Raw genomic sequence first — 19,017 nt, 5'->3', positions numbered from 1 at the left:
ATGACATCATCATGTCCATATATGGGCACATCACATTCTTTTGTCACATAGAGTTGACTGTTATATTTGATAATGTATTTATACCTGTCTCATCTTCGAGTTCGTTGCTTGGTATCACGCCAATCAAGTTTGGACTTGATTCACTATGAGGCATATCTAAAACAAAATATTGTCAAAAATCACAAAATGTATTAATAATAAAACTCCAAAGATTATACTGTATAAGATGAATTATTTGATGATAAGATATTATAATAAAACAGCAATAATCCTTTACCTCTTTCGGTTGTTACTTCAGAAATAGATGACATGTTCTGCATTGACATACTGTGTGGAAGTTTAGGATCTGGAAAACAAATTGAATCTAGAATTCAGTAAAATTCACAACCCATCAAACAAGGTTCAGGCCTGGAGATATACAAATAATGTTATACCGCCATGGCTCAAGAGTGTCGGCCTACAGATATACTATTATATTATTTACAAAGAGGTAACATAGTATTTCCTGATAATTACTACTTTCAGGACGGAGGCGAGCCACTGGCGCCTCAAAACCAGAAGCTTACTTGGACAGGTGGAGTTCATCAGCCGTGACAGGCAGTTCACCTAGGAGAAGGAAAACTCTGATTTTAAACCTCCGCTGCCTTGCGGCTATATCCATCCTGGAAAAGGCTTCAGGAGTAAACCTCAAGGACAAATCCGGAGTGAAGCCCCTAAGGCGGTTTGGAACATTGACTCGATCTCCTTCCGGCAGCTTCTGCAGCCAAACTGGTACCATACGTATTGCTCTGCTCTCCTATGGACTTTATCGGTAAAGGCCGAGAGGGGGATTCTGCTGACTGGGCATCGCAGGGTCCCCATATTTTTCTTCGCCCAGGCGTGCGCCCTGGAGAGGTCACTTCAGTGCTGTTGTAAAAAACGGCTAGTCACAGCAGGCGCTGTGACCCTGCACCGAATGACGGATAGAGGGCGCATACCTATTGTCTCTCGAGACAGACGGCTGCCAACTACTTTCATAGTTTATAAAAAGTAAAAAAAAAAATATGCTTACCTTTTTGCTTGACAGTTCGTTTCACAAGTGGAGGTGGTTTCTTCGCACGTTTTCCACCTACAAACGAAAAAGTAAATTTTATATATCTCATAATTAAGATTATTATTAACAAACTTCATCTGGACGAATAACCAGTACCTAGATAAAAATGTTATGTTGGTATGTATAGGTGAAAGATGTGATGTGAGAGGTATATGCAACTTGAGGTTTCACGCCATGGTACACAGTGGCTCATGTTTGTTGAAGAAGATCTGCTATAGTCAGGAATTTTACGTAAAGAGACTAAAGAAAAGATAGATTTAGGCCTAGTCTAGATAAGTTTGCTTGCTGGCAAGGTAGGATTAACAAAAAAAAATGTGGTCTTTAGTTTGAAAAAAAACTTCAAGAAAAGTGTGGTGGGGGCGAGATTCTTTTAAACCCTCTGGCTAAATGCTTGATCTGTGTAATCTATCTTAGCCATAGTATATCATACTTACTTAGATGTTTTATTTCATACAAAATCATTAAAAAATGTTATTGTAACAGTATACATAATTTCTTAGAAATCAACTACAATTTAAGGATGCTAATCATTTGGACGCTGAAAATGAACACAAATGAATGCTACAACAAACTAATTTAGATTTTACATTCCATTTTGTTAAACATGCTTTGTCTCCATAGTAACATAACAATACACTAGATAAATGAACTTTATGAAAATGTTGAATTCTACATTTTTAATATCAACTACTTGTATTAGTTTCTAAAGCAGTTTCACTAAACTACAATATTTGACTATGCTTGTTTTATTAACACGTTTCCTGCTGGTAATAAAAGGTCAATAGTTGTATTCAACAGTATTATCTGCAGTATTATACTCTGAAACAAATACATACTGTAGATGTTTCTAAGTGTTGGTTCTTTAATTTATCAAATCTATAACACTCCAAATTTCTGATGTCTCAAAGGACAAACTGACAATCAAAAATCTTTGTTTTTTTCATAACTCTAGTATGCTAATATCAAAATTGATACTATAAATGAAGATTGCATTACATTAACTGCATTTATAACTTATCTTGACTATTAATTTGTCAAGTAAATATTAGTAGTGCTTTAGAATACCAATGAGTGCAACATTGAACGTGTTAATTTCACAAGTATCTACAAAATGGATGGAGAATGGATAAGAACACAAAGAATACAATGAACACAATAACTACTGAAAAGATTGTCAAAACGTCAAAGATGCATGCCGCCTGATCACTACCATGGTGTACCTTTATCATCCTTGGTTCCTTTTGCTTTACCAGATTTAGCTGTGGTACTTGGTGTAGGTCTAGTGAGTTTTGGAGGCTTCTTTACAACCGTCTTACTTGACTCAACTTTTTTAACCGGTTTAGATTTGTCAGTTTTTGATTTGTCGGCAATATCAGAACTCTTTGCCAGAATGTCAAGGTGTTCCACTGGTGATGGCTGCTGATCACTTTCAATGATTGTTTCAAGGCCTGGCTCTGTTTCCATTCCTGGTGTTCTAGTTTCATCAGTCTTCTCTGAAGACATTGGCTCATCAACACCAGAATCCGCAATCTTATCATCTTCTGCCATCAAATCTACTTTAGCCACATCAGAGTTGATTTCTGAAATCGTCTTAAGGTCACCATTCTTCAAAGGAGGAACATCTGAAGTTGCTTTTTTAACTAACAGCTGATGTAGTGGCATTGTCAGTCCTGGCAGCTGGTTAGCTCTCTGAGTAATGTCAACTTCAGATAGTGTTTTCAATGAGAGAGTGCTAAAGTTCAAACGATCTTCATCTTCAGAATACCGAGAAAGTTGTGGTAGAGAGGCGCTCAGACTTGGTAATTTGGTTGCCTTTGATTGACCAACCTTTTCTATTATTTCAAGTAAGCTTGCTGGGAAATGTTTTTAATTAATCATTAAATAATTATATAAAACATACATTCTGTTTACATATTCAAATTTATATTGATAAAATAACATTACACAACTGGCACATGCTGGAACACAAAATATCATTTTGTGTACTTATAGTTATAACTAAAAGAAATTTTTTTAAAGGGCTGATATGGAACAAGAAATTTACCTTGACTAGTGAGTGATGCTCTTCTTGATGAATTGGGAGTGTTTCGACTGCCTGGACGGGGACTTTGATCTTCCCCTGGATTAGTTCTAGATTGGCCTGGAGTTGAGCTTCCTGGCCTAGATTGCCCATTAGTTGAACTCCCGGGCCTAGTCTGACCAGGACCAACACTACCAGGCCTAGATTGTCCTGGGGTCGAGCTTCCAGGCCTTGATGCCTTCGACTTTGCACTGCCAATTCGAGGAGATTGCTGTGCAGCTCCTAAACAATTATAGAGATTAAAGTTATGTTTACACATTTGTGACAAAAAAATGTGATGTGCCCAAATATGGACATGATATCATAGCATTACTATATTTGGGCATATCACTATCATATTTGAGTACATCACACGATTTTTATCAAACTAGTTTGATAGTGTAGGTAGAGCTTAACAGAATAGAACATAGAATATTTAAGTCAAGAAATAATATATCCTCCAAATAATTCTACCATACGTATGAAAACATCACATCAGATAATTATATTAATTATGTATTAGAGTAAGCCAAAAGTATATAAAACAAGGACACCAAATTGAATGAACCAGGATTCAACATTTCACCATTTTGCAAACTGTGTATGTTACATAGGTTGATGGCTGTTCTTACCTTTCAATAAATCAGATTCTCCGGCCACTGACGAAAGTGACCCCCTTCTACTTGAGTTACAACTGGACGAGGGAGAAGTATCCCCTGTTCTAAATGTCACTACGACACAATTGAATACACATGCAAAATATTACAATAAGAAAACAAAACAAAAGAAATATACATAATGATATAAGGTTAAACATGCTATAATATGCTACCAACTAAGTCACATATGACCCTGTAATTAAACAGAATTTCCCCTCTAGGTCATATTTCTGAAGCTGTTCATGAGAGGAAGAACAAACTGTTTTTTTACCATTAACGTTTCCCTTTTAATATTCGTTTGATAAAAGAAATTTTAATCTCAGCATGTTAGTAAGAAATTACTCTCTTCATATTTTCAATTATTACGAAAGGCATGATCTTAGTATATTTCAAATGACAGATGCAAAAAGACTGTTGTGTTTTTATTGATTTTAAACAAGTTATCAATTGGAAAACAATAGAAAACAGTCTAACTGGATTTTTATCATAGAATTTTCTAAAATACCAATATAAAAATATGTTTTTATGGCGTACATAAACAGTATTAAAAATATAGATCCAATATGCTGAGAAAATGTTCTTGACTTTTAATTTGTTAAACAAATAATATGTCAAATATTAATGAAAATATGAAGACCAAGTATATTACATACTAAATATTTATAAACTTTTAAAATAAAAACACTTACAAACAATACAAATATCTAAAAGGTATCATGCTATATACAAAAATATTTAAAATGTGGTACTGTTTATAGGTTTTACATATAATACTTTTCGTTGTCGCCAATTTTTGATGCAATATATGAAAAAAAATGTTACTAGTTTATTATTTATTATACTAAAATTAGTAATGTAGAGATATTTAATACTAACCTTTGCGACCTGATTCTTTTCCAGATTCATTTGACAAAACGCTACTTCTTCCCTTTCCACTCTGTTCTGACGCTGTTGCCTTTTCTATATATACGGTACATAATTTAATTAAATTAAGTTAAATTAATAGATATTCAGTTCAACCACATCCAACAGCGAAAAATCGCTTTAAATAGATTTAAGAACTTTAGATTTTTTGGATTTGTTTATTTTGAATTTAAAAATTGACAAACTGTCAAAAAAATATCAATAGTCTTATCTTTAATACACATTGAATTGCAAAGCTTGTGTCCTTATATTTCTGGCAAAGAAACATACAGTATATGATTGGTGGAGAATTCACATCTGATTTGTTCACAATTATTATTTGATGAGTTTTTTTTTCTTTGTGAATACAATATGTAAAATGTACCTTTTTCTTCAATGATTGGTTTCTTTATACCAGTGTTATTATTTGTCTGTTTTCCTAGAAAAATAAACATAGATTTATTTACATATACATTAATTAACAATACATATACTGACAATAGTACAAAGAGACACAGAAGAATTTAAAATTTCTATCTGATCGTATTCAAGAATCCTCTACATACAGTATATTATTCAGTGGAACTTTTTTTTAAATGATCATATGATTATATGATTTAATGAATTATTACATGATTATTGAATATAATTTTATAAACATCAACATGGTAAAAAATTATAAAATGCAAATATGTTTTACAACTACTGTGTAATAAAGTATCTATAGTGTTAAAACATGTGAATATTTGAACAAAAATATGAAAAAAGTACATTAATAATGAAATATGACCCAATAAATGCATGCCTCAGAAAATTTGAAATTAAAATAATGTTCAATATTATTTAAAATAATAAAAGTGTTTTGAAGGAAAATAATAGAAATTCATAATATTGTTTTTAATTTTATAAAAACCTGAAAGACAACAATAACTTGTGTAAAAGTAATGCTTTGCTAGAAAATATGTATGAAATATGAAAATTTACAAAATATTGGATATGAACAAAAAATGCTTTGAAACACCAATGTTTATAAAGTTGCTAAAAATATGAAAAATATATGATATTTATGATAATTATTACAAAATAATGATTATTTTATCAACTTTTTCCAAATTCTACCTTTCAGTGTAATGTGATTTTTTCTGGAGGAAACAGATGCCCGTACTACATTAGAAGCAGCATTAAGTGTTGTACCTATGTAACAAGTTTGTTATTAAGTTTGTACTTTGTATACCAGTTTGATTTGTGTTGTCTAAATCTAAATCTAATCAGTTTTAAAACCATATTTGGTCAAAATCTGAATAATCTGAATCAATCATTTAATTTTTTTTTTTTTATATTATTAACACTAGTCAAAAAAGTTACAAGCAAAATGTTACCTTTTGTTTTAACAGGTCCTGTAGTTTTTTCATTTAATTTCTTTCCTGAAAGTAAAAAAATTATTGCCAATCAAAATATTTATTTAGGATCACTTTGCCATTTGTTAACCAACCTGAAATCATTTTCAATCAAAAACTACTAATGACATTACACCCGAATTTGGTCCAGTAACTATAGTGATGTTACATTTTTTAATCTCTCATCAGAGTTTATTGTGAACAGTTCTATTTTTAAGCTCTGTCTACACTATCAAACTAGTTTTACAAAAAAAGTGCAATGTGCCCAAACATAGTAGTGATATGCTCAAATATGGTAGTGATATGTCGTCATTATATGGGCATGTCATCGCATTTTTTTGTCACATAACGTTTGATAGTGTAGACCGAGCTTTAAACATTACACCCGTTTTACATGATCATTTATCTAGCCACTTAGTGCGAACATGGCTTAATTTTAGAACGTAGCTTAATTACCTGGTGGACCTGAATTATTAGCTGCTTTTTTGGGCGCATTTGATTTTAAGACTTGATTAGTTTGGTTCGTTGGCTCTGGTGTCTTTGTGTGAGCAATACTCAGATGTTCAGCTTTCTCCATGAGGACCATAAACTCAAACCAGCTAAAACAAAAATGATACATTTAATTTAATTTTCCTTCGATGTACTGTTTTGTATAGTGTTGACTTTTAAACAGATTATCAAATGACTGTGTTTGATAGAATAAACAAGGTAATTCTAAATAAAGAGATGAAAGATTTTGTGATCTCTTAAATCATTTTCAAGATTCTGATGTGCTTCTCAACATATCTTCTGCCTTGAGTTACTTTTGGTTTTTCTGATACAATTTTGTATAGTAATATAATAACTACAATATATCATTAAAGAATAGGGAGATTTCGATCTGAGACAACCGAGGACCGAGGACCGACGACCAACCTAGTTCTGGTCAATTGATGTTGTCGGGCGTTGCCTAGACTTAAAAATCATCAAACCTGCGGTGAGGTGAGGAGCGACAACACATTTCTGAATATTCCCACATGCTCACAATGAACTAATATGTCATAGTTTGGTCGTTGTTCCTCGCAAATTGCAAGCTCCTTAATGTCAACACTGACAACAGCAAAACATTCCTAAGCTCTGTCTACACTATCAAAACTAGTTTGACAAAAAATGTGTGATGTATCTAAATATGGTAGTGATATGTCTAATTATGGTAGTGATATAACATCATCGTGTCAATATATGGGCACATCACATTTTTTTGGTCACATAAAGCTTGATAGTGTAGACAGAGCTTTATTTATCTTTATTGGTGTAAAATACTTACTTGACCATCCCATTTCCTTCTTCATCACACTTCTTTAACAAATTATTCAACAAAGCACCAGATAATGGGAGATGCTGTTCTTCAACGATTCGCTTAAACTTTAGAATAATTAAAATGGTTATAAAATAGGGATGGTACAACGTTGTGTTTAAAGGATTATTAATAACTTTAATGTTAATTCCTCAGTGTAACCACAGTTCGTCGACCATGCATAGATAATTGGAAGACCATTTTAAAATCATAGTTTGATATCGCCATAGCTAGACTGTGGCAGATTGCAAGTTTCTTACTTCATTTGTCACATTTTATTCTTTTAATATCAATAATTATAATACATTAAACTGTGTTAAAAACAATATGATTGACAGCCATGATCAACAATTTACTCTGCTCAAATATAATCCTACCCCAGGCTTGATAAAATCATTGTTAATCTAAGCATAGACTTATTAGAGGGTCAACTTTGACCTATATTGCTAATATAAATTTTTACTGTCGACAGACATACATTATATATAACAAACTCAAACTTATTTTTAATTGAAAATTTGAAAGATGGCAATTATAAATAATGATCTGTGCCCATTTCAATTTGACTAACAACTAGTTTCAATAACAAACATCTTTGTTGACAAAGACAGTTACTATGGTAACTATAATACTTCAAAGAAACTAATCAATAAGTAACAATGTTCATATTTAAAAATATTCTTTTCAATTTGAATATAAATTAGGACATCAATTTGATTTATGGCTTGGTATTATCATATTGTTAATCATTTCTATCAAAATCTAATATATATTTATGATACAATAAATAAATCACTTATTTTTTTTATATTAATTTTCCTATTACTGAACAATTTCATTTCTATATTGATTTTAATTTATAAATCCAATGGCAAATTAGTAACAAAAATGCTGTGGATATATTTATTTGAAATTCTTGGGTTTTTTAGATAATTTTAAACTCAGTTGTTTAAAAAGAGAATGAAAATATGAATATCTTAATTTATATAAAATTTGAAAAAAAAAAATGTTTTTAATATAATCTAATAATATGCTTTATGCTTATATTTTTGGAAAGTAGAAAAGAATTATACAAGAATTATATAAATTAAAATTTATCGTTTACCATGCATTTCCAAATTCAATACTTTAAAATGACAACGTTAATCAACTTTGTAATATGTATTAATAAATGTCTTTACAGCCCACATGCTTTATACTGTTTGAAAGTCATGCCGCATTATACTGGCACTTAAGTTTGCACTTAATAACTGCATCATGTAACCATGACAACCCAATATAATATGACCGTAAACGAACCTTCAAACAGAATCAATACATTGAATGTATTTCAACTAAATACCCAATTGTATTAAATGAGAATTACTAACTAAAGAGTTCTGCGTTATTTGAAGCTAAAATAAATGACATTTATAATCACACTAGATTTGCCTAGTGACTGTGCAAAAAATAATTTTATCATACAGTTTATTAGTTGGCTTATGTAACGGAAAATAGCATTGAATAAGCAGCCTTTATTTTCATACTATTATTATTTAACACGAATAAACATGTTATGTTTGACTAATTTTGTGTTTATATATTAAAATATAATATTCTCAAAACAGTCATTTGTAGGAGTCGATTTACTGTTATTGTCATCAACTAAATATTTTTACCAACACGTTAATGAATGCCAAAAACAGACATTTTTCGGTTTGCCTAATATATATGGGATGAAAGTTTGTTAGAGTTCCAAAGGAAGGTCTGGGTAGTACATACCTTCTTCTTTGGGATTTGTCCATTTCTACTTGGGTCCTTATCTTCGCATGATGTCCTTAATTCAATTAGATCATATTCCTTGCTTGACATCAATGCCTTGTGTACTTTCTCTAGTAAGGCTCTGTCTGCAGATGACAGCTCTTCGTTGAATCTATGCCCCATATAATGATTGTGTGTCTTGTGAATAGCCTGGACACTGTCTCGACCTAATTGGACAATCAAATTTTAGTTAATATTGGTTTGAGAAAGTAAGGAGTTGGTGTTGTCACTGTAACAAAACATCAGAATTTATTTTCCTTATAACAGAATAAACTATACTTTTTTTGCAGTGGGCAAAAGCAACAATTTCACCCACTACAAGTTCACTCATCAATTCAGTTTTCAATTCAATTTTTAAGATTTGTTTTCACATATTATTTCACTGAAGTAAAAAATCTAATGTAATATTGATCTTTACAGTAATAACTCTATTACAAATCAATTTATTTGCTCTGTCTTGTATTTTCAATATTGAATAATAATGTCTGATCACTTTGGCCGGCAATTATTTCTGCCGCCGGTTATGGAAATAATCGTTTTTATTGTGTACAAGGGTTAGGCCAGCTTTACTTACCAATCACAATTGCCTAACAAAATATTTTGTTATGGTAGTAGGCCTACAAGAATGGAGGCTGAAATGGACAGCAGCCGATATGCATGATGACTGATGCAACTTCCAGGTGTGAACAAGTCTAATTCTTACCTGTTTTTGATTGTGCTTCTACCAAAAACTTCCACAGTCTCTCATGGTTGATGCCTGTTCCTTCGTTAAATTGACTTATCAACATCTGGAATGTTCTATTTGGTATTCCCAAATTATGCTCATTAAAAACGTTCATCAACTCCCTGCTGGATATACAATTATCCACAGAACCACAACGACGAAAGTTGATCTGCATTGCGCGCAGGCGTTGGCGACTGACGGCAGCTAGCGGCGTCTTCATTGCTTCTTTCAGTTCCTCCTCTTGTTCTAATGGTGTCATTGGGTGCACCTCAAGAATCCCGCTCACTCTACTTTCTAAAAATTAAAACAATTTTTAACAAGATTTTTGAAAATGCTTAAATTGAGCAATAAAGTGTATTTTCGTGTATATAAGTTTAGTATATACATCCTTAACATAAAACTAAAATGGACTATAAGTCTGTACTCACTGTACTTTCTAAAAATGAAAATAATTTAAAACAAGACCATCAAAATATAAGTCATGGTTGTCACTGTAATGAGTTTTTAAATCAGGAGATAAAGTATATTCTGTCTACACTATCAAACTTTATGTGACAAAAGAGTGTGATGTGCCTATAAATGGACATGATGATGTCATACCACTACTAAATTTAAACATATCACTACCATATTTGGGCACATCACACTTTTTTGTCACACTAGTTTGATAGTGTAGACAGAGCTTAACATATTGATCAACTTACTTAAAAGGCTAGTAGAGGAGGGAGCACGTTTGTAACTTTCCATTTTCCTTATGACAACTGGATCAATGTCATCCCATAACTAATAAAATGAAAATAATTGACAACGAGTAATTTAGTGGTATATATAAAATGTTTTTGTTTACAAAGAAAGTTAGATATTGCAATGTACTATTAGTACAAATAAATAATAAATAACAATATATAACATTTATAGACTAATTTGTTAAGTAAAATTCAGGGTTGATTAAACATTTTTTCTTCCTTTTGGAATTTGCGCAATACTGTTTAATATGGAATGGAGTTAAAACTTAAAACATATCGTATGTAGCTGGAGAGAAAAATAAGTTTAAAGTAAGAGGATAATATACCCTACAGTAACAGTGTCTTTTAATGTAAGGCTTTACTATTTTATCAAACAATTTTTTTTAAATCTAAAGAAATAATTTCATCATCTAAGGGTTTAAGAACAAAATACATTTGCTTAAGTTTTTTTTAAACTAACTTCAATTAAAATAATTGACCTAAAACAAAGTTAAGATGATTTGTTGCTGATGTTTGATTATTAATCCGACTACTTTTCTTGATTACAAAGTAAAATGCTATCAACTTGCCTGATTCTTGTCTACATAAATCTTAGCTGTACTGTAATACATTTTGTTAAAAATCTCTAATATCCAATAGTATTAAGTTGTCAATTCCTAAATCCTCTCAAATTTATCAAGAAATCAAAGTAAGAAAACTTCTGGCTCCTAAGACACACACCATCCGGAAATGCTCAATTTGAGCAATAAAGTGTATTTTCATTAATTTTGTATCTATACATCATCAACAGAAAACTATAATGGACTATAAGTCTGTACTTTGCTCATAATTAACTGGCTGCAGAGGAAGTAAAGCAATTAGCAAGCGTTTCTTAATTTGATATTATAGGTACTAAAATTCTGACCTTTGAATCTAACATATGCCATTTTGACCAACTGGGACCGTTGTCATGACAACAAATGTTCTATTTTATGGACATTTTACTAATATAAATAAGGATTATATTAAAATATCATAACGGTAACTATGGGCCTGTTTCTATAGAGCAGAGAATACGGTTTTGAATACCGTTCTTTTCAAGAACCGTTTTTTCTTGCCAGCAGAAATGGGTCCCCACAAAAAACCACAAAAAAGAACCGATCTTAAAAACGGTTTCAAAAACCCCAATTGATTGCGGTCTCGATCGCAAAGAACCGTTCTGAAACCGGTTTCCGCGGAGCAATTTTTAGCTGCAACACAATCGCGGTCTCAATTTGACCCCAAAAACTGAACTCTGCAGTCTGCTGCACTGGGATGATTGCGGTCATCTCGCAGTCAAACTCGCGCGATAGGACCTAGGCCTAAGTCATTTTTATTTCTCTAGATAGTGAGTATTTTATTTAACTAAAAAATGTTGACCGATGCCATTACGAGGTTCGTAAAAAATATGTGAAGGAAAGAAGATGAGGGGACTTGTCGGGAGTCGGAAGAAAGACTCACGTATAGGCCTACATGTTTTTAAGAATATTGTAAAGCGTGTGAAAAATAGACGAGTTCAACTTGACAATATCAGAGGGTGCGACGTACCTATACTTTAACCAAGGACCACAATAACGTTTCAGGTAATAATTCCCCTTCTATGATGAAATGGATGCTATTTCTTGGGGATCGCGCTATGCGAAAAAAAGTAAACATGACCACGATCAAATCGCGCTTCCGCCTAACGAACTGCATTGTGGTGTATATAATGACGTCATTCATAACGAACGCACATGGACGGAACCGGTTTTATTGGAGTAAAAATTGAGCTGCAACGCGATCTTTATTTATAAACAACAGCCGAAACCGGTTTCCAAAAAACCGTTCTTTTTTTATTTTTCAATAGAAACAGGCCCTATATTAATCTGGCATTAATTAATATTAAACATATTTGTTTAATAATATATCAAATAATGTTTTGTTTACAAAGAGAGTTCAATATACAGTATACAAAAGTATTTCAAAATATTAGAAAATATTATTGGGGTCCTACTAAACACCACTACGCCAATTAATGTTTTTGGTTACCAAGAAAGCTAGATAACATTATACAAAGTAATTTATTAGAAAGTATATTATTTTGGTCCTACCACCACACCCCACTACACAATTATATACAAAATACTAATAGTAACAAAGCTATATGCACGTTAGTTATCAACTCCTACATAATCAACCTCACTCCTGAACCTGATCCTCCACAGTAAATATTTACTATTACTATTTACTATTAAGTATAGAACTAATAGTACTAGCACATTAGTGCCCTAACCAAGTGGGAGTCACGTGAGAGGGGGTGTGGGTGTGGTTGGGTGGTTGCTGAATAGTAATTGTGTTATGTATGGTAGTGTGTAGTACATATTTTATAGTGATCTTTTCAGCAGTGCATTAATAAAGCAAAAATGATATACTTTAAAGTGAAAAATAAACTCCAAACATATGGTTTTAAATCTTTACAAAACCTTAAAAAAATCCTAATCTTAATGATAATTAGTTTTACTGGAAGGTAATTCCAGGAATACAGTAACTACAGTACTTAAAAGAAACTAAGGTATTGTCTTTAACATTCATTGACATTTCAAGAGTAATTAAGGAAACAAAAGCACAATGGATACAGAACTTGTACTTTATACATGTAACCTTTTCAATTGACCATTTAAAAAGTAAGTTTTAAAAAAAACAGGTTTTACAATAATATTTGAAAATTAAATATGAAATAACATTAGGGTCAGGCGCTTGCAATTTTGTTTTTACAATTTATACCAAAATTAAATTATGAAAATACAAACTACAGTAACATAGTATTTATAAACTTGTTATTTTAATATCTCATTTCATATTTTAAAAGTTTAGTTTATTCTATAACTACACAATTTACTATTTCATTTGTTTTGATTTATCAACAAAATTTCCCTTTGTCAATAAACACAAACAAAAATTGTAATCATTGCATATTTTTTAGATTAGTAAATAATAATAATTAATTTTTTCAATATTCTTTTTATTTTTGAAATACAAAAGATTAATACTTTGATACAAAAATAATTGAATTCCTGTATTTGTATATTGTTTTTTTAATGAGATTATTCATAAATACTATCAAGAATCAAGAAAAATTACAAAGACAATTAGATAGTTGCTACTTACCTGGTAAACATTCCAAGCAAAGGTAAAATTTCAAGCTTTTCACAAACATTAGCTTTACGTTGCCATGGTAGATATGTGTTCTACTTCGTTATATTCAAGATTGCGTTGAAGTCTTCTCATAAGCATGAGCAAACACACTTGTAGCCTTGTAGTTGTCTTCTAACATGGGTACACACTCCAGCAGCCTTGCATATAGACAACCTGTATTATTGCTAATACTCTTTTCGAAGGATATGTGCTTATTACTTCTAGATCGTTAGAGCGTGACCAAAGTAAAATCAATGAAACCAATAAGAGGGTAAACAGAGACGTTTGAAAGCCAATACTTCTTGTGATCAGGTAACAAAGAGTCTATGACACGATAAATTTGTGTTTCATAAAGCCTTTAGGGATAAAATACAACCATAATGATACAACAAACCAATTTATAAAGATGCACCAGCATAAATCTGAAAAAATAAATTGAAAAATAATGAAATTGCAATTAAAAAATGTAATGTATATAAAAAATTTAAAAAATACATATATTTGAAAAAATTATGGTTTTAAGAAAAAAACATGAATTTATTTTATGCAAAACAAAAACGTTTATAATACAGTTGTTCTACAATATACAAAAATATAATGAGACTTTATAGAAATATTCTTGTTAGTAGTTATAATGTTTTACCATTGATCTTTTTATTTCTACGCACAATGAGTTGAGTGTTATAGATATAAATGACACAGTATGTCAATAAAAATGATTATACTGCTAGCTAGGAAAATGATGGTACTTTTACTTTAACATATTGTTAAATGTCAATCCATTGATTACAATAATAGGAACATAATTATAATATAAATATTTATTCTTTATTGGATACCAAAAGTTAATTAGCAGGTAGATAATTTAAATTACAAATTATGTTGTAAAGTTAATCGGTTTTGGTAAATACTGCAGATACACAGAGACTGAATAATCTTTTAGATAATGTTAAAATAATTAGCTATCTCAAATTGTATTATTTTTATAAATGTGTATTACATATAACACATTTGTAAATAAAACAATTGGAGATGAACTATTAAAACTAAAGCCTTCATCACACTGGACTTAATTTGGTCAAACCATAGAGATATTATAGTTCACTATAATATCTCTATGGTCAAACTAGCTGGGTTGTAAAGAATTGTATGGAACGCCGTTTACGCAACATTTCGATGATATGAATTTTATGACGCGATATGTGAATGAAATGCATCGATATGAATTAAATGGTGCGATATATGAATGAAATGTTTTGAATTGAATGCTTTGAATTGAATATTTTGAATGAAATGTTTTGAATGAAATGTTTTGAATGAAATGTTTTGAATGAAATGTTTTAAATGAAATGTTTTGAATGAAATGTTTTGAATGAAATGTTTGAATTGAATTGAAAAGTCAAACTATTGGTGGCGTATGTCATTCTCGCTCGCGATTATTTTCTCAACCTCTTAGGCCTAAGCCTGGGTACCCTCATCTCTTTTCTTCCACGCTGCCTTTACAGAGAATCCTAACAGACCTGGGTTCGGAAATATGTATTCCAATGTTTCAGGTCTGTTAGGGAGTCTCTGTAAAGGATTCATATTGATGACAGCGTTGAAAGGAGATGAGGGTACCCATGCTTAGGCCTATTAAGAGGTTGAAAAAAAATCGCGAGCGGGAATGACATACGCCGCCAATAGTTTGACTTTTCAATTCAATTCAAACATTTCATTCAAAACATTTCATTCAAAACATTTCATTCAAAACATTTCATTCAAAACATTCAATTCAAAACATTTCATTCAAAACATTTCATTCAAAACATTCAATTCAAAGCATTCAATTCAAAACATTTCATTCATATATCACGCCATTCAATTCATATCGATGCATTTCATTCACATATCGCGTCATAAAATTCATATCATCGAAATGTTGCGTAAACGGCGTTCCATAGAATTGATTAAGAAGTCAAATCTGAAGGCTGGTATTGAATTAAACCAAGACCAACAGGTTAATTTTACCAACGAATATAACCAGTAGAACTTACTATAGGTCCTGCTGAAAAGTCCAATCCAAATGTACAGTATGACTTGACCCCAGGAGTTCATGACCTTATGATCTTTCATGTCATGGTTACATTTTGGTAAAACCGTGGTAAAAATCTACCACATTGAATTATCCAATTTGCGAAGAATGGTCAAATTTACCGATGGGTAAAGTGATATATTTACCATTTTGAATACAGTGGGAATAAGGTTTGTTTTTTAGTATTTTAGGACTTATTTTGTTAAAATACGGTTTTATTGCTCATATAAACGGGCCCTTCAACCATCCAGTAGGAACAGTACTTACCATGCAACTGATACTTTTTTACAATTACACCTTATATTGCTTAGTGTGTGCAATATTTATTTTCTAAACACAATATTGTTGATACATTCAGACACATGATATGATTAGCCCCGAATCCACGAGCCCAGGAGGTAAAAAAACAGGCCCCCACTGGACCCCCTGTAGTTACCGGTATACAGGTGAGTTGGTCTCTTAATCATAAGTTGTAGGGAATTGTAATTAATAAATTTTAACAAAGTAGTCTACAAAAATGTCTTTCCTAAGTAGATTTTGTGTTTAAATATATACATAGAGTATTCTGTGTATCCTTTTTTAGAGATTAAATTGGTAATACATTTGATTTAGTTTAAAAGAAAGAGGAGACAAACTAGTATTTCTATTGGTTTCTGTTGGCCCATATATTATTACATAATAATAATAGTATATAAATTCACTTCAGGCATAGAAGAAATTCTAATATTGCATTGTTTTTTTTTACACTTATTGCAGGAAAAGAATATTGAAATGTTGGAAAAAACTTAGTATTTTTAAAATACAGGTAATGTTTCAAAATGTTAAAGAAATGTGTAGAATTGAAAAGCAAATGAAATATCAAACAATACAAAATTAAAGATTAAAACACAATAAAATGTAAGATTTTAAAAATAAAATGATTACAACTACTTAGACTAATGAGCGCACGATAGTTTTTCTTAAAAAAGTGCATCTCAAACAAAACAACAAATGTGGATAAAATAAAATTAACTAAAATTATTACAACTACTTAGACTAAGCGCACGATAGTTTTTCTTAAAAAGTGTATCTCAAACAAAACAACAAATCTGGATAAAATAAAAACTGTATGATTTCATTATTGTTTACTGCATCAAATAGCTGTGCAAAGGAGGGAAAATGTAGTAATGTTTACCACAGGTATGAATCATGTCACTATTTTCACAGACAATGTCATATGATGAGGCTAACATATGCGGTAAATTAGGCCTAAAAAGGCAAGATATACTATTAAAATGATAAAATATTAACAAAGAACTTACCACTATAGAGGAGACAGACTTTGTTTGTCCATGGAAGGATGAGCTCACTTCAAACTGATAAGTAACGTAATAAGCAACAATATTGCTCTCAGGCATCAGCCATTATTGTTACTAAGGCAACCAATTACAGCCCAGTGGAGATCACTTTCTCGGAGTTCCTGGGAGGTGCATTCCTATCACAACTCAATGACCCTCAATAACCCAATTTGACCTTTTTAAAAATCTTTTTAAGGCCTAAATGACATCTAATGTAATCAATGAACTTATATTGACTCATCATATTTGTCATTTTTATGACTTTTCATATTGTGTACACATTGGAATGCAAAGTTAGTGGAAGTATTAGTGGAAGTATTACCGATAGGGTGAAGTGCTTCTTGGAAAATTTGGTTAATAATAACATAATTGAATAGAAGCAAAAAATCATTAAAAAAAAATTGAACTTAATTCCTTCAAGTCTAAATTAGAAAAATAGGCCCTACAGTCAAATCCCTACAGGGAAATCTTCAGGAGCTAACAAAGTGTCCCATTATTAATAGCTGGGGGTGTCCTCTGAATATGTGTTGGTAATAGTGTTATTACATATTATTATTGTTTATTGTACAGGAAGTGTAAACATGGGGATATCCCCTGGATGGGAGTCTCTAAAGGGGTTCCACTGCTTATCATTATACATTGATTATTGCTTGATTGACAGTATTAATACATACCAAATTGATTAATTTGCAAAAGCATCATTAAGTGGAAATGTATATAAAAAAAGAAAATAACATTTAATTTGGTATTATGAATTGAAATCCAGCCATTTTTTTCGATTCTTAAAATAAAAAACATATAACAAAGAAATAAAACAATTGCCGCTGTTTAGAATTTATACCATAAAGTTGACACCAAACTTTAACACTTGGGTACACTAATATGTCAACAACCTCATTAATCATTTTCGCAAAAACCAATTATGTAGTTCCTTCAAATCATTAACATTCATACTAATAAAGTACAAAGAGGAAGTTGAAAACTATAAATTAATCCCACAATTACTTCAATATGGTTGCTATAGTAAACATTATTTTCTTTCTGCTATGGGATATGGCATAGAGGAAATAAATTAAAGAAATCTAGGAGGCTGAGAAGTTCAGACCCGCAGTAATAGAATTGAATTGAAGATACCAGTATCTTGATTCAAATCCCAATAGATGTCAGAATTTTTTCCCATGACCAAAAAGCAATTCCACTCTCAGAAACTTTGTTTATGTGAGAGTATATTGTGCTTGTTCATCGTTGGAACTAGATTCTTAACTTTTAAGAAGGATAGTGAATGAATTAATTTATGGTTATTTTTGGCAATTTGTCTGAAAACATAAAAGAGATGAAAGGATGGCGATGAAAATAATAAACGAAAGAAGAGAGCAGATTAAAATTTAGAAAATTACAAGACTGATGGAGAATCCCTTTAGGTTAGTCTTTTAGTGCCTACTTCCATAAAAACTTGGAACTAATTTGTAATCGGTGTATTGTTGTTTTACCAACCGTACCACCAGTGATATTAACAATGCATTGGTCTTTTCTAATTTCAATATAAAACAAGTGACCACAGGGGAGGTGCTCAGTAAAAATAAAACAATAATGGTGAACAAACTCAAACATAAACAAACTAGATTTGAACTCATATTATTGACCACAACAATACATGATCAATTACTTATAAAATAAAGCAAATATTATGTTATCGTGAA

The 19,017-nt window shown here is 31.2% G+C and overlaps 1 protein-coding gene across 3 annotated transcripts in view; it reads right to left on the bottom strand.

Moving 5' to 3' along the window:
- The window catches only part of LOC140040360 (uncharacterized), a 30,707-nt gene extending 13,371 nt beyond the window's left edge, over nt 1-17,336 (bottom strand). For 2 of the 3 annotated variants that reach the window (XM_072086241.1, XM_072086242.1), the window contains exons 1-16: nt 17,282-17,336; nt 13,883-14,331; nt 10,676-10,754; nt 9,951-10,265; nt 9,209-9,414; nt 7,418-7,515; nt 6,568-6,710; nt 6,094-6,138; nt 5,100-5,153; nt 4,688-4,771; nt 3,785-3,883; nt 3,138-3,395; nt 2,314-2,946; nt 1,052-1,108; nt 278-346; nt 85-156 (exon numbers count right to left, since the gene is read on the bottom strand). In XM_072086241.1, coding sequence (XP_071942342.1) covers nt 85-156; nt 278-346; nt 1,052-1,108; nt 2,314-2,946; nt 3,138-3,395; nt 3,785-3,883; nt 4,688-4,771; nt 5,100-5,153; nt 6,094-6,138; nt 6,568-6,710; nt 7,418-7,515; nt 9,209-9,414; nt 9,951-10,265; nt 10,676-10,718 — 2,176 coding nt within the window. In that variant the 5' untranslated portion in view covers nt 10,719-10,754; nt 13,883-14,331; nt 17,282-17,336. The remainder of the gene's footprint in view (nt 1-84; nt 157-277; nt 347-1,051; nt 1,109-2,313; nt 2,947-3,137; nt 3,396-3,784; nt 3,884-4,687; nt 4,772-5,099; nt 5,154-6,093; nt 6,139-6,567; nt 6,711-7,417; nt 7,516-9,208; nt 9,415-9,950; nt 10,266-10,675; nt 10,755-13,882; nt 14,332-17,281) is intronic. The other variant, XM_072086243.1, reaches the window with a different exon arrangement.
- Nucleotides 17,337-19,017: the final 1,681 nt, after the last annotated feature.

This window comes from Antedon mediterranea, chromosome 2 (genome assembly GCF_964355755.1).
Source record: "Antedon mediterranea chromosome 2, ecAntMedi1.1, whole genome shotgun sequence".
Classification (NCBI taxonomy): domain Eukaryota; kingdom Metazoa; phylum Echinodermata; class Crinoidea; order Comatulida; family Antedonidae; genus Antedon; species Antedon mediterranea.
Note: the sequence above shows the minus strand (reverse complement) of the source record. Positions and strands in the feature narration are given on the sequence as shown.